The 26,269-nt window shown below is 28.0% G+C and overlaps 2 protein-coding genes across 2 annotated transcripts; one reads left to right on the top strand and one right to left on the bottom strand.

Annotated features, from left to right (window-relative positions):
- Positions 1-110: 110 nt before the first annotated feature.
- Positions 111-25,357, bottom strand: LOC145967260 (soluble guanylate cyclase 89Db). The gene is made up of 18 exons (XM_083091972.1): positions 25,029-25,357; positions 20,907-21,106; positions 19,998-20,191; positions 19,492-19,625; positions 18,742-18,978; positions 18,400-18,602; positions 18,207-18,314; positions 17,716-17,884; positions 17,490-17,633; positions 17,054-17,207; positions 16,752-16,861; positions 16,247-16,336; positions 3,839-4,007; positions 1,832-1,991; positions 1,509-1,714; positions 887-1,092; positions 575-632; positions 111-247 (listed from the first exon to the last, which is right to left on the bottom strand). The coding sequence occupies exons 1-18, from the start codon at positions 25,068-25,070 to the stop codon at positions 111-113; spliced, it is 2,721 nt and encodes a 906-aa protein (XP_082948098.1). The 5' UTR covers positions 25,071-25,357.
- Positions 11,115-13,774, top strand: LOC145967263 (trypsin-1). Its single transcript, XM_083091980.1, has 7 exons — positions 11,115-11,299; positions 11,713-11,872; positions 12,158-12,320; positions 12,414-12,622; positions 12,828-13,030; positions 13,159-13,213; positions 13,368-13,774. Exons 1-7 carry the CDS (start codon positions 11,231-11,233, stop codon positions 13,481-13,483), a joined length of 975 nt encoding a protein of 324 aa, XP_082948106.1. The 5' UTR covers positions 11,115-11,230; the 3' UTR covers positions 13,484-13,774.
- Positions 25,358-26,269: the final 912 nt, after the last annotated feature.

Raw genomic sequence — 26,269 nt, 5'->3', positions numbered from 1 at the left:
GAAAATATTTTTCTATATGTTTATAATGTTCAAATAAATTTCAAAATACTAATTTAATATTTATTTTTCTTCTGATAATTATAATATGTTATAATATATCGTAACAAGTGTTAGTTTTGTTGATGCGGTGGTGGACAAATGCATTCATTATCTAAGTGATCTTTAAGCCATTCCATGTAATTTGTTAATTTGGTGTATATACCTGGAAAATTTGGTCTTGCGCATCCACGCCCCCATGAAACGATACCTTTCGACACAAAAATTTAGAAATTTTAAAGTGTAAATTGATATTAGACATATTTTTTAATAAATAGAATTCAGTTTATTTAATATTAACAAAAAAATTTAATTTAAAATGTATTAATTATTCAGATATTTAATGTGTGTGTGTGTGTGTGTGTGTGTGTATGTGTGTAAAAACATTCGCAATTATAGCTTATATAACAAAGAACATGAATTGTAGTTATTGTGCACAAAAAATTTTATTTTAATTTTAAAATTGAAAATTGCTAAATAAAGTTAATATAAGTTTTATTGAATGTATCTGATATCTTTTGTAAACATAAATACATACCTATTACTTCAAGCTGTCCATGAACTCCTTTGACATGTAGTGGGCCCCCGCTATCTCCCTTTAAGTGAACATAACAATATAAATAAAAATATATATTGTGCACACAAAGGAACAATAAAATAAAGATAATTCGTTCTTTTTATGAAAAAATCGATTCAATGTAAAAATTTCAATATAAAAATCGATACAAATATTATATACTTTTATTATATACACATATAATACACATATAATACTTTTTATAACACTTTTTTCTTTTTTATTCAGAAATATCAGTTATTTGCATTTATTTCAAACTCCTGAAATACTTACAAAACAGGCGTCGCGTTTTCCATCGAGGTAACCAGAACAAAACATATTTTCAGTAATGCGATTTTTCGGGAATCCAGATTGATCGCATTCCTCTTGTGACAAAATCGGTAAATTGACTTTTCGCAGTTCGTTACTTATTGGTTTATTTTCTCCCGTTCGACCCCATCCAACTGCAGTTGCAATTGCTCCCGTATAATCGATAGTTCCTATAATTTTATAAATTTATAAATTTTGCAAATTTATTATCATTAATTGATATTCTTTATTGTCATTTGAATCGGATTCTAGGTAGAGATTCTAATTTCTTTATTTGTTATTTAAATTTTTAAATATAAAATTTGAATTTAGAATATATTTAACGTATAAAATTTATTTAACATATAAAATAAATATAAGATGCAAAATATTTTATAAAGTTGATGTAATATAATGTTACAATAAATTTTAATTTTGAGTAGATATTTATCTATTGTAATTGCAGAACAATTATTATATGTATATAACATGTGTTTGTTATATAAAAAATGGAATAATTATAATAATCAATTTATAGCAAAACTTGAGAGCAGAAAATTTCTCTGAAACTTATATACATATTTCATTAATGTAAAAAATAGCTTACTATCTTCAGGTAAACATGCTGCTCGCACGAAATTATCTATAGATACAGGTTCATCCATCTCGATAATCGCAATATCATTATTAAAAGAATGAGCATCAAAGTTTTCGTGAATGGTTGCCGATTTAATACGACGGACTATAGCATTGTTGCTTATCGAAGGACGGTCGCTATCCATTAAAACAAGTTTGATAGTCTTAATATCGTATCTGAAAATTATATTGATAATAAAACGTTAATACATTATAACAGCTATAACTCTAGAATTAGGAAAATAATTCATAAGTATATGTAATTATCTACGATTATAATTGACTGATACTTACCCTCGCAAACAATGTGCTGCTGTCAAAAGATGCTTGCGTGTTATTACAGTTCCGGCACAGTAGAAGTTTCCCATCTTGGTCATACTAACAAGCCAGGGATAATTGTAAATATTTGTCACGTTGCCGCCGACAATTCGAGAGTTTCTTCTAAGTCCGCAGGCTGCAATTAATATAATAATACATGTCCCAGGCAGCACATATTCGTTTCAAAAATGTTTCACAAATGTTTCTTCGAAACGTTTCATAACCGACTCTTGAAAACGTTTCTGATTGGTTAAAATGTTCACTTGAAAAACGTTAAGAGATACATTTCTTTTCTGAGAAGAAAACGTTTTCTTCTTTTATTCGTTAAACGTTTATTTTCTCATAGAAGTGATAAAATAATGCATTCATACACATTCTCTGAAGGTGAATTAGTATATTATCACTGAAAACAGTAAATAGTCACTGATGATTACAACAGATTATACGTATAGCACTGTAAATCAATAATATTTCACTGAAAGAATTAGTAATATTGAATGTTTCAATCAATAATATTAAATTATAATTTATCTCTATCTACTTCATATAAAATTAAAAATTTATATACAGGGTGTCATGAAAGTGAGCATGACTTTAAAAAATTAAGGTAGATTGGCTCAAAATTAAAAGAAAAGTCTTGTACAGTTATGCAATATTCGCAATAATTAACGAGAAATAAATTAAAGAAAATCGACCAATGCGCGTGGCTAGAAGTGCGTGGCGGTGAAGGCGGTCTCACTGTAACATAATAGCGGCGCGCGGCGAAACGGTGATTGGGGAGGGGAGGAGCGATGAGTGTGTAGGTGCGCGGCGAAGGCTCTTCCCCTCTCCAATCACTGCTTCGCCGCGCGCCACCATTATGTTACAATGAGACCGCCTTCACCGCCACGCACTTCTAGTCACGCGCATTGGCCGATTTTCTTTAATTTATTTCTCGTTAATTATTGCGAATATTGCATAACTGTACAAGACTTTTCTTTTAATTTTGAGCCAATCTATCTTAATTTTTTAAAGTCATGCTCACTTTCATGACACCCTGTATATATATATATATATATATATATATATATATATATATATATATATATAGTTATTACGAAAACTATATATTAATTTCTACTTTCAAATATATGAATAAAATCACACTAAGAATCACTAGAATAGTATAAATGCTTATTTTTTGTTACTTTATCTTATATCTCATATGTATATGTATATGTATATGTATACATGTATAGATAATTTGAATGTGTATGTATATACAGGGTGTCCCGAAACTAACGCTTGATATTTTAAAGGCAGATTCTCTGGCCAATTTAAAAACGATTTTTCCTCAGCGAAAATGTCGCGCACTAATAGTTTTCGAGTTATAAACGATTGAAAATAAAGGGTTTTTCGCAAACTAAGGCTTATGGGAATAAAATATTAATAAAGTCACATTCTTTAGTTAATTTTAGGTAGAGTTTATTTTAATAGAATTTTAATTTAAGGCTTAGTTAGAAAGATACATGATGACAAAAATTGGGAATATGCAAAAAATAATGATCTCCCTCGACATTTTCGCTGAGGAAAAATCGTTTTTAAATTGGCCAGAGAATCTGCCTTTAAAATATCAAGCGTTAGTTTCGGGACACCCTGTATAATTTAAATTAATTTGAAATTAATTTGAAATTAAATTAAAAATTAATTTTTATTCTGTCTATAGAAACATGAAAAATACGTTTCCTTAACTATGGTTTTAAAAATTTCTATATAAACGTTTCTAATTAATGCTTTGCGGTTAAAAAACATTGGATACGTTTAAGAAATGTACAAAACAAGCCTGTGTTACGTGGGATGTTTTCTAATTATTTATAACTAATTAATTATTATTTATTATTAAGAAAAATTATTTTCGTATGTGTACATATATATATACACAGATTTTTATATCATCAAATATATGCCGATTAGAAATCCATTATCTCAAATGCTTTTACTTACTGCAGTCTTTACAGACGTTCGGCCTTTTGGAAGAGGATATGGGTGCAGGATCGAAATCTATATAGGACACTTCATCTATTGTCGGATGATCAACAATCTCAGCATTCGTGATATTGTAGTGCACTTGAGCGTTTGAGGCAGGAAAATTCCGTATATTATTTTCAAGCACCTGAAGAGGCATATGAATGATTAAATTCTTTTTCATCAATTCTACTTGCCTTCAAACTTTAAGAAATTAGAGAAGTATAAATTTACTATTACTTTATTAGACTCTCATTATAGAAGAAATAACTGTTTTGTAATAATTATACAATATTTTTTATGCAATATTTTCAGACTGTTTAAATATTCCTGCACCAATAATAAAGAATACAAAAGTAAAATTTAAAAAACATTCAAGAAATCTGTATTATCAATGAACAAATGGATTTGATAATTCGGGAATATCTAAATAAAGTTCGAGGAACTTAGTATAATCGCGAAACATTACAGGAATACAAAAAAAATTAATTTAATTATATGTTGATTATATGAGATTTTCATTTTAATATATTTATAGTATTATTGCATACGGTATTAGAATTTAACGATTCAAATATAGATTTAAACAGATGAGAACAAAATACTTCACTGCACTGTCATTACAAAATACTGCTACTATTACTATTACTTTCTCTCTTTCTACTAGTTTAAAAAAAACACGTTCATATAATGGTTATTTAACTTACCACGTGAGGCAACGCGTAGACGCAACAGCTCAGGCATAGAGAGAGCGCGAGCATGTATTCCATTCTTGCATAGCCGTCCATGTTCGTGCGGTTTCCGGTAATTGATGCGCGTCAACCCCGACTTGATTTTATTGCAAGGTTCGGATCCACGCACGTGCTTACAGCCGTGGTGTGAAAAGTCTAAAGGTATCCCGGGCGTTTTGCCGTTTTATAGTAAATTATAACTAATGAAGAGAACCCACGAGAGCTGTGCGTCTCGGTGGGGATCGTCAACCTTGAGTGGTGCGTTTGCATTGGCAGATGTTACATGTGACAGCCTTTAAATCACCCGGTCGGCATCCGTTGTCTCTCACCTGCACAGGTACAGACACAATGAGATTCGCACGCGTATACAGGTTCGTACGAGCGCGACAGTGTATTTCGCAATCGACCCATCGGCCACCACGGATCCGTCCAATGTCAACCCAGTCCACCTCCTCTCACGGCGACCCTTCTTTTCAGGGATCCATCGAGACTGGATCAATGTCAATTTCGTCAGCGTATGAACATCACCGCGCCTCGCGACCGTCACGGTTCATTGTCGCGGCGTAACGATGACAACAATGATAATGATGATATTGATGATGGCGATGGGTTGCTGTCACTGATGATAGCTCACGCGAACGAGACAACTAATTGCAGGGATTTCACTCGGCGCACTTTACACCTCAGGCGAAGTGTCGTCACGTGAATCTCATTTTTATCGTTGAATTCCATAAGACGCTTTCTTCCAGTATGCGTTTACGAGGTTACATTCTTCCTGAAGAAAGTGATTTGCTTTTTGACGCGCGAGTGCTCGGCGCAAAGATCGATCGCATTATACATTATTGGGACCATCTTTTTATACGACAATGAGTTTAATAATCATCATGTATTTTTTAAAAAGAAGTATAAGAAAGTAATAAAATTCTATTTAAATCATAGATTTATAAATTAATACGATTTTACACAACGTATATCTCTTGAATTAATATTAATAAATTACATCGAGATCACGAAAATAGGATGCTATTGTAATTTTAATTAAGTCAATATAATAGTGATTTGTCATTAATCTCATTGAATTAGAACAAAGCCGTAGCGAAAGAAAACAAAATTATCTCGGGTCGTTAACTTGCTGCAGTCGTAAAGATGCGATGAGGCTGCGAGTTAATAGAACGTTTGATTTCATCAAGGCTCTTCGATCGCGTAGTGGAAGAAAACGCATAAAAGGGCTCGCGTAACAAATACACAATATCCGGCGCAAAAGGCACCATAAGAAAGCATTCAATTAAAAATGTCGCAATTTCTCCAGCACATAATTTTGAATTTGTTCCGCATCATTTGATCGCAGTCGCGCATTCATCAACACAGACTGAAAAACATCGTCTTGCAACTTATTAGCTTACAGATGATTTTACTTTCACTGCGAATTATATGCGTCTTCCTTGTCTCCTCTTCTCTCTTTGACGTGTAATTTTCGTCTGACGTTAAAATTGCAGTATCTCGAGGCAGAAATGCGAAAGTGTACCTCTTGAAATGATCACGAAAATTTGAGATGAAATGAACAATTTAAAGTTCGCGTTTAAATTTGACATTACGGCAAATTTTCGAGCAATATATATACATACATATATAAATCTTTATTTTTCACATTAAAATAAAATAATGTTAAAATAAAATGTTGCATGTAATTTCCGATGTCAAAATTGTAGCCTTTTGAGACAGAAATGCGAAAGTATTCCTCTTAAAATGCTCACTACAAAAGATAAGCGGATGATCTAAAGTTAGTGTTTAATTTATATATATATGCGCATGTAACATTTTACTTTAACTGTTATTATTTTCTGTACAATTGTTTAATTAATTAATTAACTTGGTATAAATGAAATATTTTTGTAATCTTAACCTAAATTCCGTTTGAAAAATAAGTATAAATATATTGTCCTCTGTATCTGTGACAACATAAATTCGTAATGTAAACAGATTACATCGCAAATATAATCTGACCCTGAAGATACATGAAAAATAAAGCAAGACTTCTGATAAAGTTAGACATACATCGAAACAATAAGGTAATGCGCGTCTCGCCCGCATGAGGGTCGCGTTACCTATATACCTTGACCCACTGTTACAAGTTACATGTATAATATCTCGCTCTGCCGCATCTTATCTCGTTTGTTCAGCACTAATCGAAGTTATGATAAGCTGGGTCAGACGGAGAGATAATGACAAAGGCAAGGGCGAGGATCTGTTAAAAGATTTGACATGTCACGTCATGATATATTATCATGAATATATTATCATGTGTATATGCAACGTGACATTCTTTCGCAATTTTAATAGAAATTTGTACTAGTTTATTTTTTCTTTTTTTTCTTTTTCTCTCTTTTTTTCTCACTTTTAAATTATCAACCAAATACTATTTATCATCGGAATAATTCATCTCTTATCTGAAGCTTTAAAACTAATCGTAAGATATCATAAGATATGTAACGCATGGCATTCAATATATTTAATAGTAATATCCCGAGAAAAAATGGATTTATGTAATTATATAAGATCATATATAAATATATACGAATATAATAATTGGTCATATAAAATTTGATCCGAAATTTGGCGCGATATGATCATATATTTATATAATCATATTTGGCTAGATCTCATTATCAGATGTAAATTTATATTATCGGTTATGAAAAAATCTGTAATATATGTTGTATTATATTGTATGTTGTATTATATATTGTTGTATTGTATATTGTGTGTTGTATGTTGTATGAACATATATAATAATATTTGAAATTTGGCATAATATGATCTTATCCCGGGAAAAAAAGTCCATGTCTATTTATATAAAAAAAGTAAAATTATATACAGTCTTATATGATTATATATAATATCACATATGATTTTATCAGAGCATACGTTTTTGTATATGATATCCATCTCTGATCATTTCTGATCATAAAAAATGATATTAGATACCTCACGTCATTTTGTACAATCAGACATAGTCAGATATTGATATCATATTTCAGCATGTATAAAACCAAAGCAAAGGTTAGTTTCATGTATGCTTTGATATAAATCATATATGATATTATATATAATCATTTAAGATTATATATGATTTTACTTTTTAGAGATTATAGATTATAGAAAAGATTACACAGGCCCACAAAAAAAAAGTACCCTGTGCTGGCGATCTGACTAGGCTAGTTTTATGTATTTTAGCCCGCTGAATTCGAATCTGACGTCAGAATTGCTCCATCACGTCACAGCTTTTCTTAAATCTCAAAAGAGAAAGACGAAAATTTCGTAAAAATCGACATTCTAGGGTAGTCAGACTGCGCTTCTTAAGGGAAAAGTTACCGAAATCATATTTCCATGTATTTTCTGGCATTATAAATCCAAATCCGATTTGTCACACCAATCATACCATCGATTCCATTAACATTTGTCATGAAAAAGTAGCAATCTTCCGTATTCCATATTTGATTTTAGTTCATTCATAAATCTTATATTGGAAAGAATTAATCTTATATTCTCCAAGTCCAAATTTTGAGAAAAATTTTTTCGAAACTTACAGCTTCTAGCTGTTGAGTTCGTATAAGATGCAGAAATTTCTTTATATAGGTCACAAACCTCTTTTCATGTCTTTAAAGCGCTAGAGGTACATGAAAAAAAAGATTGTGCTATCTGGAGGTAAAAACCTATCTTAATATCTTCGCATCTTGATAAATAGAATCTGTTTGCAGTAAATTTTAGGTGTTACAACCTGAAAAAATAAAAAAAATAAAAAATGAGCACAAAAAAAAATTGAGCACAACGTTTATATTCTAGGTCGGATTTGGATTTATAATGTCTGAAAATACATTAAAATATAATTTTGGTAACTTTTTCTTTTTAAGAAGCGCAGTCTTATTACCCTAGAATGTCGATTTTTACGAAATTTTTGTCTATTTTTGAAATTTAAAAAAAACTGTGACGTGATGGAGCAATTCTGACGTCAGATTCGAATTCAGCGGGCCAAAATACATAAGACTAGCCTAGTCAGATCGCCAGCACAGGGTACTTTTTTTTTTGTTGGCCTGTGTTATATATGATTTTACTTTTTTTATATAGACAAATATAATTTTTCCTAAAAATTATATCTTGCATTATATATTTAATTAATTATAAGTCCTCCTTATAAGTCCTCTTAATAAATATTCTTAATAAATAAGAATATATTCTTAATGAATAAGAATATATTCTTAATTTGCGACTTCTACGCCGCAACTCGATTTTCGTGTGCGCGACATGTTTCTTCATTTGCCGCTACGCGGCGACCACTCTTAATTTTTCTCGTATTCAATATTTATCATGAAATGTATATAAAGGACTTGTATTAACGTAAGATCTAAAGTATATTTTTTTCCCTTAGCAGTGGTGCAAAAGAGAGGACGCTGCTCACACACAGGTTCTCTGTGTGCACGTGAGCCGCATTCTCTTTCTGACATCACTGTTTATCAGTTTAATTTCAAACTGAATTTAAAATAATTTATTTAATAATCTGGATTCCTTGTTGGGATTCAGAATATTATTAAACAGATTATTTGAAATTAGGCGGAAAAAACTTTTAGACCAATAATTAAATTTATTTGACTTCAACAAAATTTATTAAATCCAAAGAAATATTTGTCTCTGTATATTAAGAATATCTCTTTAGAAGATTTTCCTCTTAACTTAAGAGGATCCTCTTGGCGCCTATTTTAGTGGTATATATTCTAAAGATAGTGGCATATTCTTAAGTTAAGAATACAATTTTTTCGGTGTACTCTTAGTGGTACTTAATTTTCAGATCTGATAATATTTATTCATATATGATATCATATATGACTATATTTGGCAAAACATAATTAGATATTGACAAAATCCATATATGGCCAATTTTATATGGACTTTTTTTTCCCGGGATCTTTATGTAATCATATTTAGCTAGATCTAATTATATATGAAAACACCTGGTCGAATATGATCATATAAATATAAAATCGTATCGCGCCAATTTTCGAATGTTATTATATGTAATCATATAAAATTATATACATCATCAGATCTTTTTGCATCTAATTATGCATATTTATATCTGAACATATTATACCCATTTTTTCTTGGGTATACATTTGAAAAAGGCTATGTATATATATATATATATATATATATATATATATATAATAGTTTAATAGTTCTTTCAAAAACTATTTCCTAAACACTATATTATTTTAATTTATTTATTTCATTTGTTTTGAACTACAGAAACTTACATTTTATATAATTCCATAGCAGATTTATTTTTCGGTATATATAAGGTGTCCAAAATAAAATAACATACATCTGAATATATACAGTAGATAGTTAAGAAATAATTATTCAAATAAAAGTTGTGGGATATATAAAAGGCAAACTGGATACGATGTCATCATTTCATATTTCGACGTATATCTATCCGAGATTCAGTTTTTTTAAACGGAATTACTCTCCCCTTAGATCATCCGTCGGAATTTTTTTATATGGATTCCTTGCAATATTTGGCGTTAAAAGAAGAAGGTTAAAAATTAAATGTGAAAATTGAATGAATTTAGGTTATCGCACAAGATTATTTCACAATTTATGTCAAATTAATATACATACACACACACACACACACACACACATTTTTTTAAATCGCACATAAAAATTAATATTCTTATATAATATATTTTTCATAATAATTAATATTCTTGTTGAATAATAAATATTTTCAAAAATTTATGAGAAATATCTTTTAATTTATCGAAATTTTTTTTTCTTAAATATAAAACAAATACATTATTTGCTAATGTTTTAGTATAGAGTGACTGCAATAAAATAATATACCTAAATAATAATTTACAAGATGTTATATATATATATATATATATATATATATATATAATACACCTAAATAATTTATATATATATATATATAAATTATTAGGTGTATTATTGCAGCCACTTTATACTTAAAACATTTAAAACATTAAAACATTTGTAAATAATGTATTTATTTTATATTTAAGAAAAAAAGTTTCGATAAATGAAAAGACATTTCTCATAAACATTTTTGAAAATATTTATTATTCAACAAGAATATATTTTTATGTGCGATTTAGAAAAAATGTTCAGAAGATTTTCAATGCAAGAAAACATATTCTTTATAATGTTTGTGTAAGTTTTAAGCTCTGCTTTTTAATAAATTTCTTTTAACTAGAACATTTATCTTTGCCTTTTTATACCGTTTTTAAAAGAGAAATCACGAGAGAAGAAAAAAGAATCAGCTAAGCAAGATACGCTCTCTATTACGAATCGATAGGTTTAACAGATCTGTTATGTGCTTACGACATTTGTTTGAAGTAAATTTACATATCGCTAGCCTAAATTTTCACTCCTGCTACCGGCTTGTCCACTATTCCGTATAAATAAAGACGTGACACCGAATCGAAGGCTTGTGTGAAAGTATATGCCGCCTCGGCAGGAAGTGTTGTGGAACAGATCGGTTTAACACTTCTTTTCGCAGTGCTCAATAGGAAATACCTCAGTACTATTGTTAGTGTTATATTTTAAAGTGCAAGAAATAATGTTGTTTCGATTTATGTTGTTATTAATATTTGCCGTATTTGCAATAACGGCCACAATTGATAATGAGGTATCGAAATATGTTAATAATGTGGCATTTTCGCATATTTATGGACAAATTATGGACATTTCTTCAATTAACTTATGATAAAATCAAATATAAAATAATGTATTTAAAAGTGAAACATGGAATACACAAACACATAAAACTATATTCCAGATTTATTGTACGTCTTCCGAATTTTTTAATTCAAAATGGATTTTAAATTACGAAAAAGAATTAAATTTTCTTAAATTTAACTCGCGAAAAGTTTCACTGTTCAGCAGTTATATAAAAATATCAGTATTTTTTTAAGATATCATAGATGATAATTCAAATATTAAAACTATAAGAATTTTTCTGAATATTATATATATATATATATATATATTAAAGATATTTTAATCTAAATATTTTATAAAAAAATATATATTAAATAATAGTTGCAGACAAATTCCACTTTACGCGTGGAAGAACAAAATTCGAATAACACAAATGGAATCAATAACGAGAAAGGATTCTGGGATTGGTTGGCAGATATAGTGGCGCCAAAACCACCAACAGTTACAGAACCTTCACAAGCAGAAAAATGTACAACATGCAGTACGTTTGAGTTTATTATGTTTTTAATATTTGTACAATTATTTTTTTCTCATTTTAAACATAATTTTAATCTATTTTTATAATTATTATACAAAATATATTAAAAAGATTCACAAAATGATATTATATATAATAATCTTATTTTATAAATATATATAAAAAAATTACTCATTTTTTAATTTTGTAAATTTTTTATTGAAGTAAGATAAATAGTATGTATGGAATAGGAGAAAGAGAAATAAAATGAGAGTAAAATATATTTATATAATAATTCTTTATTTATAGCGTGCGGTTTGACAAACAAACATAATCGTATTGTCGGAGGCATCGAAACACTCGTCATTCAGTATCCTTGGGTGGTTTTATTGATGTATTGGGGAAAATTTTATTGCGGTGGTACAGTCATAAATTCACGATACGTATTGACAGCAGCTCATTGCATTGACAAGTAATTTACTCATTTATGTTACTTTCTGATTGTCGCTAAACATATCTATGCAAAATATATACAATCGATGATCGATCAAATTCTTTTTCATAGATTCGATGCAAGTAAACTGATTGTCCGAATATTGGAGCACGATTGGAATTCGACTAATGAAAGCAAAACGCAGGATTTTAAAGTAGAAAAGACGATCAAACACAGTGGTTATTCGACTGTTAATTACGACAACGATATTGGACTCATTAAGCTAAAGGAACCTATCAAGTTCCAGGGCCCGATGCGACCTGCCTGTCTTCCAGAACAAGGTAATTTTTATAAGCGAAGTTGGTTTTGTCAAAAAATAATTTATATTATTTTTTTAAACATGTCAAATATATAATTCTTGGATCTTGGAAATATTACAAATTTGCATAAAATTAATCTTGAACAAACTGAGGAAGATAATGAGATGACAATTGACAATGTAAATTTAATTATATGATAGATTATATATTGTTTATCTGTTTTCAGGAAAAACCTTTGCTGGTGAAAAAGGTATAGTGACTGGATGGGGCGCTACCAAAGAAGGTGGATCGGTATCAAGCCATTTACAAAAAGTTGATGTTCCCATTCTTTCAAACTCGGAATGTCGCGCTACTAATTATCCATCGTATAAAATAACAGATAATATGCTGTGTGCGGGTTACAAGCAAGGTGGCAAAGATTCTTGTCAAGTAAGCAGAAAGTCGTACTGGACTTCTATTTTGTCCGCTACTGATACATGTTACATATATGTATGGTAAATTAAAAAAATAACAATGGTGCGAAAATGCAAATAATACAAAAATTTTTATATTATTAGGGAGATAGCGGTGGTCCATTGCACGTAGAAAAAAATGGTACTTACCATGTAGTTGGTAAGTTCAACTTCGAATTGAGTTAGTTATCCAATTTAGATATGTGAGACTCAAGAAATTGTTAGATGCAAGGAAACTTTCGCGAAATATTGGAATACTTTCACGTGACATAAGCTAAACAACTTTAAAAGTAAAAAATTTTTCAATTTTGCAGGAATTGTATCCTGGGGAGAAGGATGTGCGCGACCCGGTTATCCCGGAGTTTATTGCAGAACAAATCGATTTCTCACATGGATTGAACATAATACGAAGAATGGTTGTTATTGTTGATATACAACAATTAATATAGACTGATATATTTATTTCAGTTAATTTTACATTTATTCGATAGTAGTGAGAAATACTCAATACAGGCCGTGAAAATAGCTAATAAATACATAATGAAACACGTACGTAGTTAAGAATTTTTACTAGCTGTGAACATTTTTTGAAAAATGCAACATTCGAAAATTGGATACATCGTTAGTAAATTTCTTTACATTAAAACGGTTGAATCATATGGAACAATATATTTTTATAATAGATATATTAACGTCTGCAACAATCGGTTTACATTCACATTATTAGGATTGAAAAGTTTAAAATTTCATTATGTATACTCAAAATTCATCGCATCGTAAGATGATTATTTAATTTATATTTATTATTTTTTTTACTATATATTTGTATAAGTATTGCTGTTGTTAATTAAGTTAATTTAATATTTTACAATTGCATTTAGAGCAATTATACATAATGCGTGACTCTGTAACATCTTACATTATGTACATGAAAGTACACATAATAATTAAAAATTAAGGCACGCGCGCTCCTCTTTACGTTGATCAATACTCACAATAAGTAAATACATTAAGAAAGAAAGTCGCAAGACTTTCTCTGTTTCTTTCAATCAAACGATTTGGTATTTCAGTGAAAACTCACGTATACTATTTGTAACGCGATTTACATCGTATAGTGAGGACAAATGGCAATATAAAATGTGCAATTCGATAGCATGATATTGATAAGAAATAAATATATAATCAATGTGAACGTAATTTAAATTTTTAATGTGATAATGATTTTTTATGGAATTTAAACAAGTGCTTTTGCATTGCATATGGATATCAAGATTTGAATATATTAAAGATATTTACCTTTATATATTAAAATAGAACGATTCTTTTATCATGTAAGATACACATCTTCTTCATAAAGGAATTATATATGGACTTTAGTTATTTAAATATTAAAGTTTTATATACTAGTAACTAAGAGACCTTCAACTACTGCATTTTCATCATCTGACGAGTTAATTTCTTGTTTTGATTCATTATTTGCTGCTGGTTGCAACCAATACGTTTCCATATCTCCTTTTCCCTTCACATAAATAATAATATTTAACATTAATTATTACACACACACACACACACACACACACACACACACACACACACACACACACACACGCATGCATGCATGCATACACACACACACACACACACACACGCACGCATGCATGCATGCATACATACATACATATACATATGTTTACATATATATATATATATATATATATATATATATATATATATATATATATATATATATATACAGGGTGTCCCCAATTTAAACGTCAAAACTTCGGGAGCGTGTAAAGCTGCATTGCTGCAAAAGGTCAACAATTTGAACAGAATCTTCACCAAGATAAGATAGATAATAATATGAATAAATAAGTGAAAAAATGATAATTTTTTTATTTCTTCTTTTGCGATTTTCTCCAAAATGGAGCAAAAACGAGCAAATTTCGAAAGGACTTTTTTTCTCAGTTTATCGGTCCTCTACACGCTTCCGAAGTTTTGACGTTTAAATTGGGGACATCCCGTATACAGGGTGATTCTGAACAAACGTTTGTCTTTAAAATATCAAATTCTTGAATGAATTCTAAAACGATTTTTCCTCTTGCAAAATTTTGCTCGGAGCTTAGTTTTTAAACTATAAAGGAAAATAGTTAACTACTTACGGAACGAGTACAAGAGGTAGGCAGGGACGGCGCGATATAGGCGATTACCTGGGGCACTCGCCGCGATCAGCTGATTGCTATACGCGATGACTGTAACAATCAGTGTGTGTGTGCGTACACATTCTCACACACACACACTGATTGTTACAGTCATCGTGTATAGCAATCAGCTGATCGCGGCGAGTGCCCCACGTAATCGCCTATATCGCGCCGTCCCTGCCTACCTCTTGTACTCGTAAGTAATTAACTATTTTCCTTTATAGTTTAAAAACTAAGCTCCGGGCAAAATTTTGCAAGAGGAAAAATCGTCTTAGAATTCATTCAAGAATTTGATATTTTAAAGACAAACGTTTGTTCAGAATCACTCTGTATATATTATACAGGGTGTATCTGAAATGATGCACTAAACTTTAGGAGCGTATTCTAGAGGTCAAAATAAGACTTTTTTTTCCTATGAACATGGGTCCGCAAATGAACTCCCCTCCGAGCTAGAGGCCCCTAAAGTTTGGGGAAAAAATTGAAAATTGGCTTTATTTCAGAAAAAAATTATTTGACCTTGGTTTTGACATTACCTATCACCCTCTCTTGAGAGATAAATAAATTTGCGTTGCGAGTGTTTAGTCAATTTCACACATTTTCGAATTTTAGCTCGGAGGGGGATTCATTTGCAGACCCATGTTCATAAGAAAAAAAGTCTTATTTTGACCTCTAGAATACGCTCCTAAAGTTTAGTGCATCATTTCAGATACACCCTGTATATATACATATATCGAGGGTTTCATCATAAGAGCGTAAGCCCGAAATGAACGAGACAACTTTACAGGAACAAGAGAGAAACATTTAAAAATTTGAATTTGATACATAGGAATACAATTTTCATATTGTTTTAGATAAGAAGGCTTTTATACTTTTTGAATATATATATAATTTAATATTAATTTTTAATATTGATATTATTGTAATTCGGTATTAAATTTAGGAATACTTATCTATTACTTAATTATTATGCAAAAAACTTTTATAATACAAACCTTTACCCATACAACGCCACGTGATTCGGTGCGATAACGATCTTTAGGTAACAAAGCTTTGGTACTGGAAGAAATGTGCACCTTTCCTGGCTATATCATACAATGTAATTAAATAGAGGACACAAAAAGATCTCAAAAAGAAAAAAATAATAAAAATATAAAAGAGAGTTTTTGAATATGTATTTGAATATGTTTTTGAATATCTATATGATGTAAGAAAAAGACAAACTAATACAATAAACGTAATATATAATATGTAATGTATTATTTACTATGTGTTAATAAACTCTTGAACTGTAATTTGTACTTTTTTTAATATCATATGCAAATTTCAGTTAAAAAAGAATAATTTATTAAAAAGATAAGAAAATAATTTATATATTAGTTAAACTTGTCCTCTGTTTTTATTTATATTGTCAATTTATTATACTCTAGCATGTGTTTTTTCTTATATTATATTATATTATATTATATTGTTATCTGAAGACAAAGAAAATTATGTTACCAAACTAGTGGTCTGCATTCTAGAAGCTGTATTAACAGTATCCCCAAAGAAGCAATATCTCGGTAACTTAATGCCTACCACACCGGCCACTGCTGGTCCGGAATGAATTCCTGAAGAATTCCAGAAAAAATTCTATTATCTCTACTTAGTACGTATCGATTTTATTTTATTATTCTTTACGAAGATAAAATTTAATGAACATTAAATAAACGAAGTTATATCTCTCAGAAATGATATCGTATTCAAAATATCATATAAGATAGTATCGTACTCGAAAGTCAAACAATTGTGTTTATGGTTACCTATACGGATTCGTATGTCTAATCCGGAAGGTAATTCGAGAGATCGAACATTTTCGATAAGTTGTAGAGAAACATCAGCGATATTTTGCGCATGATTTTCGTTTCTATCTGGTGCCCCGCTAGCTGCCATGTACACGCGACCAACGGTTTCTACCTGTAATGACAATCATAAATAATAAATATGACGTACAGTTATATAAATATGTACGTTATATTTAAGTAATGTAACTTTTCTCTTTCGATGTTACATTGTTATGATCGTAATTCATTGATATCAGATAAGCTATCTTCACAATTCGAGCACAGGAAATTTATATTGAATTAATACTACTACCTGATCGGATTAAGATTCTATAAATATTACATCGTATTAGTCAAATTTTATCTTTAATGATATAATATCTAGTTATTCCAGTGAAATATGTAATAATCTTACTTTGTAAACGTTAAACTGATCCATTAGAGTATCGAAACAGGAAAAAACAGCATTCATAGATAAGACGATATCCATTGCTCCTTCAATGGTTGAATAATCAAAGTCGCATAATTCGCAGAAAAGAACTGTTATTGACTCAAATGACTAAAAATAAAGTATCATTAAATATTCCTTATCAGATATGATCGAGAAGAGGACTGGAAACTTTTAAAATCTGATTTTATACTTCACAAGTGCTTAGCGGACTGGCTCCGGCTCGTAATCGGTCTGCTACTGTTTGTGGAATCATAGAATATAGAAGTTCGTCACTCTTATTTTTCCATCGATCCAGTAGCGCATAGCTATTCTCTAATTCCGCTGATCTTTGTTCTGCTCTCTCAAACATCATTTCCAGTCTTCAAGTAAAAGGGATATAGATTATTTACAAAAAATTATTTATAAAATAATTTTTGTTGGATTATATAGAGAGATATATGTTAAAAAATATATAGAAGTTAACTCTTAAAATTAGTTGTAAATATAGTTACAAAATGTTAAATATTTGTTAGCGCAGTTAAACATACAAGAAATAGGGAAATAAAGAAATATAATAATGATAATAATAATAACAATAATGATATTAATAATAATAAATTGTTTTTTTACTTAAAATGTATCTAATTTTTTATGTATTTTTTAAATATTGTTTATGATAAATGAAAATTTGATGATATACACCTTCCGCAATGTTGCCATCCTGCTAGTACCAGTTCTTTGCTCATACCGTGAGGATTCAGATCGTTCAAATATAAACTCATATTAAGAAGTTCGTCCAAATTGTTGATTCTATTACAGGAGAACAGTCAACAATTATTACAGATTTGTTATCTTATGGAAAATAAAATCATAGTGATACTTGGAGAAAACTTACAAAGGACTACAGAGAAATATAATCGCTTTAATATCCTCGATATATCTCATTTGGCCTTTCAATAAGATGCTTCTCGCACCTTGACTTCCACGCCTATCTAAACCACTACTTGTACTCGGTGTACTGTCTGAATTTATCGAGAAGTGATGATCATTCGCTCTAATGAGTTCTAATTCGAATATCACTGAATGTAAGTACATTATCTAAAAAAATAAATTTTATAAATATATCTTTTTATGTTGCAATTTATGTGTTTTATATTATGTATGTCTGAAAATAATATTTTAGAAAATTAATTATTGCAGCTTTTAAAGTATAATATATGCGTTTTGCGAGTCTTACGTTTCCCCATGTAAACGAAATTCCCTTGGGTCTCCTTAATTTGAAAATTTCTGTAGCATGCTTATTTAAAATGGACGCGGTACCACCCCAGGCTTGGAGCAGTTTATCACCTGCTCCTAGAATTCGCATATCCTTGTTCATCACGACGCCAAATGGAAAAAGGCGTAAGAAAAATGTACAGGAAACAGGTGGCAATTCACGGTTTAATGTAGTTTTTATTTTGTTATTCTTTGTGATCTAGTGATTTTGAATGTAATATAAATTATAAATTAAATATTAAATTTATTTCAAACGGCATAGTTAATAAAATTCGAATTAATTAATAAATATCAATATTAAATAATATCTCCTTACAATTTAGTACTCATATTTATTAATTAATTAAAATTTTATATTACTATATGTATACTTCACACTAATTTACATTAGAATGTTAAGATTCTATCCAAAATATTAAGGATTGTCAGAAAAATTGCGGAGAGCATTTTTGACTATTGATACGCTTATATTAAATAAAGTAAAAATATGGACTTTCTACACGTATGTTGCATTTTTCTCTGGTCTCATAGCAAATGGGTTTTTAATTATTAATTTCCACTGTATGTATATCATTTACTTTTAACAATATAGTATAAATCAAAATATGATTTATTATTATTTATTTTTACTTTAATAAGTTTTTATCTACAAGCTAATAGTATCACTATTAGAAAAGGAGAAATTATAATAAAATCTAAAACTAAAACTTACATATTGATGATTATCAAAATCAATACGGAACTTAACCATTACGTTTCGAGATCCTGGAATATTGTTTGAACTTTCTAAAACTCTAATACTTAATTCTGTATTGTATAAATCTTTTGCTATCTGAAATAATTGTCCTGTAAGAGAGTGGAGTTATATTATAATTAATAGAGTATTTTTATATATGTATGAATATAGAATATATATATATATATATATATATATATATATATAAACATAATTACACTGATGAGTAATATCTTATATGTATACCTATTTTTATGTAAAAAAATTTCAAAGTCAATTTTGTGCGCGTTCATGTACCGTGATAATAGTGATATGATTAATTTTTTTACACAAATAAGCACAATATTTTATAAGTGGAAAATTATTAAATTATTAAATTTAGTATTATAAAATATCATGCTATAATTTTATTTAATTCACATAAAATTCTAGGAAAAATATTTTCAAGAAATATGTAATAAGCGAAAGTAATCAATTCTTACCCATAAAATAATGTGTAAAGCCTTGTCGAGTACTTCTGTAAACCAAAACAACTCCCTGTGGATCGACATGTGTTGTATACATAGAAGGACTCTTCATTTTTGGATATGTAAATCTCATTTGCATATGAATATTGTCAACGCTTTGTAAAAAATCGCAAAAATAACGACCAGTTGCTTTTACAGTGCAATCGTATCTAATAAAATAAATTAAGCATTAATAAATGTAAATTTTAGATTGATTTTTATATAAATATAAGTATTCAAGAAACATATAGGTGGCGTGTGTGTATGTGTGTGTGTATGTGATCGTTGCATGTATAATTTATTAAATTTCTATACATGTTCCATTTTTGTTTTCTAATATTAATAATAAAATCTTATGTTTTGATTTTTGATCAATTTTTCGTGATCGTAAAATATATGTAATTGAAAACAAGAAACTGATGCAAATATCAAAAGAGCTAGGATATATAAAATTTATATATATAATGAAATAAATACTTAAAAATTAATTAACAAATTAATAACAAATTTTCGAAGCTGAGAACTTATTATTTTTAATAAAGAAAAGTAAATTAAATAATAAAAATAATTATATATATATATATTTTTTTTAAATTAAATGTTATAAGAAAATTCATTTTTTTAACATCAGATAAAACTATATTTTATAAATTTATGTAAAATATTTTCACTTATGATTTGAGATTTATAGATACGCAAGATTACATTAGTTTGCACATTTATTTCTTCAGTTCACAATTTTTAATATAATAGACATGTATTTTGCGAGTTCAAGCTTAAATTTATAATAATTATGTAGTCTCAATAAATAATAATTTTTCAGAAATTATATAAAATTATTTGACAATTGTATATGTATATGAAAAATTTCGACTAATAACTTACCCTAAATTACTGAAAAATCTAACAAAGCATTTTCCAAAAAACTGCATAATGTTATCCATAGAATCACCAGTATATACGGCAAGAGCCGCGGCCAAATTGGTCATTAACTCATCAGAATATATTTGTCTTGTATTAAAAACCATGTGTTTACAATCAGCTTTCTCCAAAATGTGAAGCCATACTTCTTCGCCAAATTCTAACTATAAAAAAATTGTTTACTTGTATATCATTTCATATTTTCTCTCTTCAGTTATTAAACCTCTCTCTCTCTCTCTCTCTGTCTCTCTCTCTCTGTCTCTCTCTCTCTCTCTCTCTCTCTCTCTCTCTTTCTCTCTATCTCTCTTTTTTTCTCTTTCTTTTTCTCTTGAACAACATAAAAATTTATACTTTTTTTTTTAAATAGAATAGAATTACATAGATAACAAATATGCTTATAGAGTACATAACATGCTAAATATAGGATATTGTATGTTAAAGAAGAATATCTATAATAATATGTCGATTAATGTGCCAGATAAGGTTTCATAGGGCAATTATAAATTGATTCAGATAATCAAACCAATTTCCCAGTCTGCATAGGCTAATTATTGTTTCTTTTACTAAAATGGTAGGCGGTCACGAACATAGGACTATTAATGAGAAGAGCTTTTAGAAACCATATCGCAAATGAGCACGCAAATTTGCAAACGGAAATATTTCAGTAAACGATTAATTATAAAAATATATGTATAGTATTTCTAGAATATTTTAAATTTTACAAAAATATATGTTCAGTATGAAATAAATTTAGTATATATGAAATGTTCAACTTAATAAGTGAAAAAATTAAAGGATATTATACATTAATAATTAATTTTTATAAAAGTTTTACATTGAGAGTGAAATTTTAATGTTATAACAGACAGTATATTGTGTATAAATATTTTAATTATTCTATATTATTATTTTTACCCTATGATTAGAATTGGCAATTATATATTATATGTGTGTGTTATTATTTATACTTCTAATAATAGAATATTATTAGAAAAAAGTTTATATATAGAAAATGAATAAGAATATATTATTATATTAAAGTACATAATTATTAATAATGTCTAATAAGCATTTAAATAATTATTGAAAGCGGTAAGAGCAAAGAAATACAAACAAGATATTAACGCAAATCAATACTCGACCTTACAACTAATAGAATGATGCTATTTTTAAAACTTCGTACAATTAAGGTGTCAAATTAAAAGGAAGTCTTTTGAGTCTTCATCCATATTCAAGTACTTTATTTAATACATATCTATGAAGCATTTCCTTTAGCAAATACGTGACATATGTTACAAATAGGTGTATCAATTTGGAACGATCCAAGAAAGTAGCGACACAAAGGAATATGTTAATTTAATAGATTATATTAATAATATGACGTCAATGAATAAAATAATGTTATTTGTGTTCTTCCTAATTAATATGTTATATAAATCAATAACTCACGAAACTTATATATATAATCATAATTAAATTCCACAAACTAATGACTTATTAGCGTTTAAAGAATAAAAGAAATTTAAAGTTTTATTTAATTATATTACAATTTTGCAATTGCAATGTTAATTAAACTTTGTAAATAATTTTCGGCGTTTTTTAATATTTATTATTTTATTAATATATATATATCTTCAAAAATAACTATAATATCAGATGTTTAATTAAATTATTTATTACATTAATAAAATAATAAATATTAAAAAACGCCAAAAATTATTTACAATGTTTAATTAACATTGCAATTGCAAAATTGTAATATAATTAAAACTTTAAATTTCTTTTATTCTTTAAACGCTAATAAGTCATTAATTTGTGGAATTTAATTATGATTATATATATAAGTTTCGTGAGTTATTGATTTATATAACATATTAATTAGGAAGAACACAAATAACATTATTTTATATTTATATATATATATATATATATATATATATATATATATATTATATATATTCCACAATAAAATACATATGTAATATTTATGTCAAATTAATAATCTGCAAGTTCCATTGAAATTATTAAATTTTTCCTGCAAATTAGAGGTTTCTTTATAACAAAAATTGGCTTTACTTATTTTCTTCTCCAAATTATAGTCATATGAGTAAACAAGGGACCCTCTGTTTAGATGGAAATTAATTGTGTTTGTATTAGAAGTGCCACGTAATAATCTTATATCAAATACATCTCTCATAATACATTTTATGATAATAGATTTTTGATGACCCATATTTCATTAAATTTTTTACTTTTAAGCTAATTATTAAACTGTCTTACTATTTAATTAAAGTAGATAAAGTACTCATAAGAAGACGATAATACCATTAATATATTGTAGAAAAATTTTTGCTTAATATGGTTAATTGTAGGAAATTGGATATATTCTAAAATGATTATATTCTCAATTGATAAATGAATTTAATTTTAGTTATAGTTAATTTTAGTCACCTTATAACAAAAAAGAGTATAAATTGTAGATAATTTTAAGAAAAATATATTCGGAAATTTATTATTAGATTGTATAGTATATTAAGGTTATATAATATTTAACAAATTAATGTAAATACAATTAAACTTTGTGAAATTCATAAATATGTTACATAAGGCAGGAATATTTTATTTACAATATTTATGCTTGTATTACAGTAAACATTTTTTTTTCTAATATAAAAATTTATAAAACTTTGAATGTGAGTTAAATAAGATAAAAAACTTTGTTATACATACGTTATTTATATGTATATTTATATATTTGACAATAGAAGATTATAGTTCTAATAAAATGTGAGATTTATTTAGAAATTATTACATTTGTAATTAATTTTAATATATAATAAATATTTATTAGGTTTTATCTCTCATTGGATATTTTTTAAAATAAACTATCTGGAGAAAAAGAACAACAAAAGAGACATGATAAGATAAAATCTGCGCAGTTAAAAGATAAATAATGTTCTTTGACGCAAAAAATATCGAGCGTATTTCTATGTGAACGTGAAACGCGTGAAAAAGAATTCACTTTTATTATTAATACAAGAAAAAGAATATTTAAACAGTCAAGTAAAAAAAATTGTGTAATAATTTAAATACTTTGGAATATCAAGTGGTGAAATTTTATTTTTTACCAGCGAAGCTACACAATACAAACTTTTTTAGACATTTCTAGGAATATTGGACATTTCTAGAAACAGCTGCGCCACTATGTTCTTGTAAAACTTATGCGACTACATATGATTACACAAGTTTTATGAGAACCCGTGATATCATTCGTAGAAAAGTCAAAAGTTAAAAATATAAAGAAATGAAAATGTTCGTTCGACAACTATGAAATACGCATAAGATAAAAAAATTAATAAGTTATCTACTTTAATTTTTAAATATAGCCTATGCAAATATAAACAGAAAGGTCTGATGAAAAATTTTGACGGAAAGTTGAGAAGAATATATTTCTATAATAGAGTACGTAAAAAGTATGCTAACTTGGGACACTTATTAAGTTTAAAATTATGCAGAATTCGTTGAAATTCTTAATTATAAGAAGTACAATATTTAGTATAAGAACTCATAGAGATTATCGATACATTTGCAGCATATCAAAATTAAATTAATTACATACATTATTTATATATAATTAATCTATATCATATCTATATCATTTCTTTTGAGTATATGTATTGTTGTAAGAATATATAAAATAAAAATATTTAAAAAAATCTCTTATTAATAGTAAAATTTAATTTTTGTAATTCCTATATGTGTGTGTGTGTGTGTGTGTGTGTGTGTGTGTGTGTGTGTGTGTGTGTGTGTGTGTGTGTACATACACATATAAGAGATTATAATACATGTGTATATATGCATAGGATCACTATAAATCATTTTAGTTAAAAAAAAAATAAATAAATGTTAAATAAGAAGTTAAAATATAAAAAAACATTACTTACCGTAAAAAAATCACGAAGAGAGAAAATAAAAATTCAATTTAAACTTAATCATTTTTCAAATATGTGTTCCAAATATGCGAGATGTATATCCCAAGTTAGCGAAAAACATAATGCCAGTTCTATATATTCTCACTTTACCGACCTGCACGAAATATTGTACACTTTCCAGCAGCATTCCATACATCTTAACACGCTCACGAATTTTCGTTTTATTTGTCTAGGCAGTTCCTTAATTAAATCGCGGAAATATTCCGTATTCAGCGAATTTATGAAAGAGTTTCTTCACGATCTTATAGCACATGCGGAGCAAAATATTTCGCATTGTCTTACAAAACTTGCTTCATCGCAATTACAACGTTTGGAAGACAAATGTTTCGCGCCATCGAATCTTAGCCCATGTGCCCAATGTCATCTGAACAATAGGCCACCTCCTGTAGCAGAGAAGAGAGGGAAGCCGTATGGCGTGCAGAAAATCTAGTTTCGACTGTAGCTTGAGAGTTACTCAACCCAGCGAGGATAAGTTGGAGAGATCAACGCGAAGCGTGCGCAGACTGTCTCTGTGTTCTGGAGGAGTTGACATCTGAATGTTTCGAGTTGAATAAATAAACGCTCAACTTTGTTCGGAAGAAAGCGTTGCAAGAAAAATTGATAAGAAGAGAAAAGAAGATATCGTTCAGTTAGACAATATTATATCAATAAAAAGATAAATATAACTTCAATATATAAATTATATCAACAGGATTTATATATAAGTAGTGATGATATAAAAAATAGTAACTCTAAAAATAGTAACTCTATGTGAGACAAATATATATGATTTTGCAATATTAATTATTATATGATGGAATCAATCATAAAATATATTTATCACAGAATAAATTATTAATATATTTTACGTAGTTAAAAATTTTTGTTTAAATTTTTTAATATATATATAGCATTAAAATATCGTTTGAACATTATTTCTTAATATTATTTTTTAAATATTTCTTAATTTCTTAATATTATTATTTCTTAAATATACCTATACATTAAAAAAAAATTCATATATTTCTTAATTTTTATGTCTGAGAAGTGTAGTTAAACAAATCATTAAATTCATATGTTTTTCCTATCAAGAAAATTCAGTTTTAATTACTTATCAATTAATGAAATTGTTTCTTTAAGATTGTTTAAATCTTTTGGAGGATTGTTAAATCTCAGTTTCAGTGCATTTAAAAATAAAATCATATGTGATATTTAGATTTTTGTATTTATTATATTTTATTATATTTTAAGAAGAATATTTCAAGAAAAATAAAAATTCTGGATACACTTGCGACAGGTCTGTTACAAGAGAAATGGAATTTATTGACACATTACATATAAAGTATCACAACGCTT

Source organism: Camponotus vicinus, unplaced genomic scaffold (assembly GCF_025532165.1).
Source record: "Camponotus vicinus isolate PSW18456_S1 unplaced genomic scaffold, iyCamVici1.0 SCAF_2, whole genome shotgun sequence".
Lineage (NCBI taxonomy): Eukaryota > Metazoa > Arthropoda > Insecta > Hymenoptera > Formicidae > Camponotus > Camponotus vicinus.
The sequence above is the reverse complement of the archived record's forward strand: the minus strand, read 5'-3'. Positions and strand labels throughout refer to the sequence as shown.

Coding starts and splice junctions, on each gene's coding strand:
- LOC145967263 (XM_083091980.1), top strand. CDS start 11,231: ATGTTGTTTCGATTTATGTTGTTATTAATATTTGCCGTATTTGCAATA. Junction 11,873..12,157: donor AGAAAAATGTACAACATGCA/GTACGTTTGAGT, acceptor CTTTATTTATAG/CGTGCGGTTTGACAAACAAA. Junction 13,031..13,158: donor GTGGCAAAGATTCTTGTCAA/GTAAGCAGAAAG, acceptor TTATATTATTAG/GGAGATAGCGGTGGTCCATT.
- LOC145967260 (XM_083091972.1), bottom strand. CDS start 25,070: ATGTATGGAATGCTGCTGGAAAGTGTACAATATTTCGTGCAG. Junction 20,192..20,906: donor AGATTTTTCAGTAATTTAGG/GTAAGTTATTAG, acceptor TTATTTTATTAG/ATACGATTGCACTGTAAAAG. Junction 16,862..17,053: donor AGACATACGAATCCGTATAG/GTAACCATAAAC, acceptor GGAATTCTTCAG/GAATTCATTCCGGACCAGCA.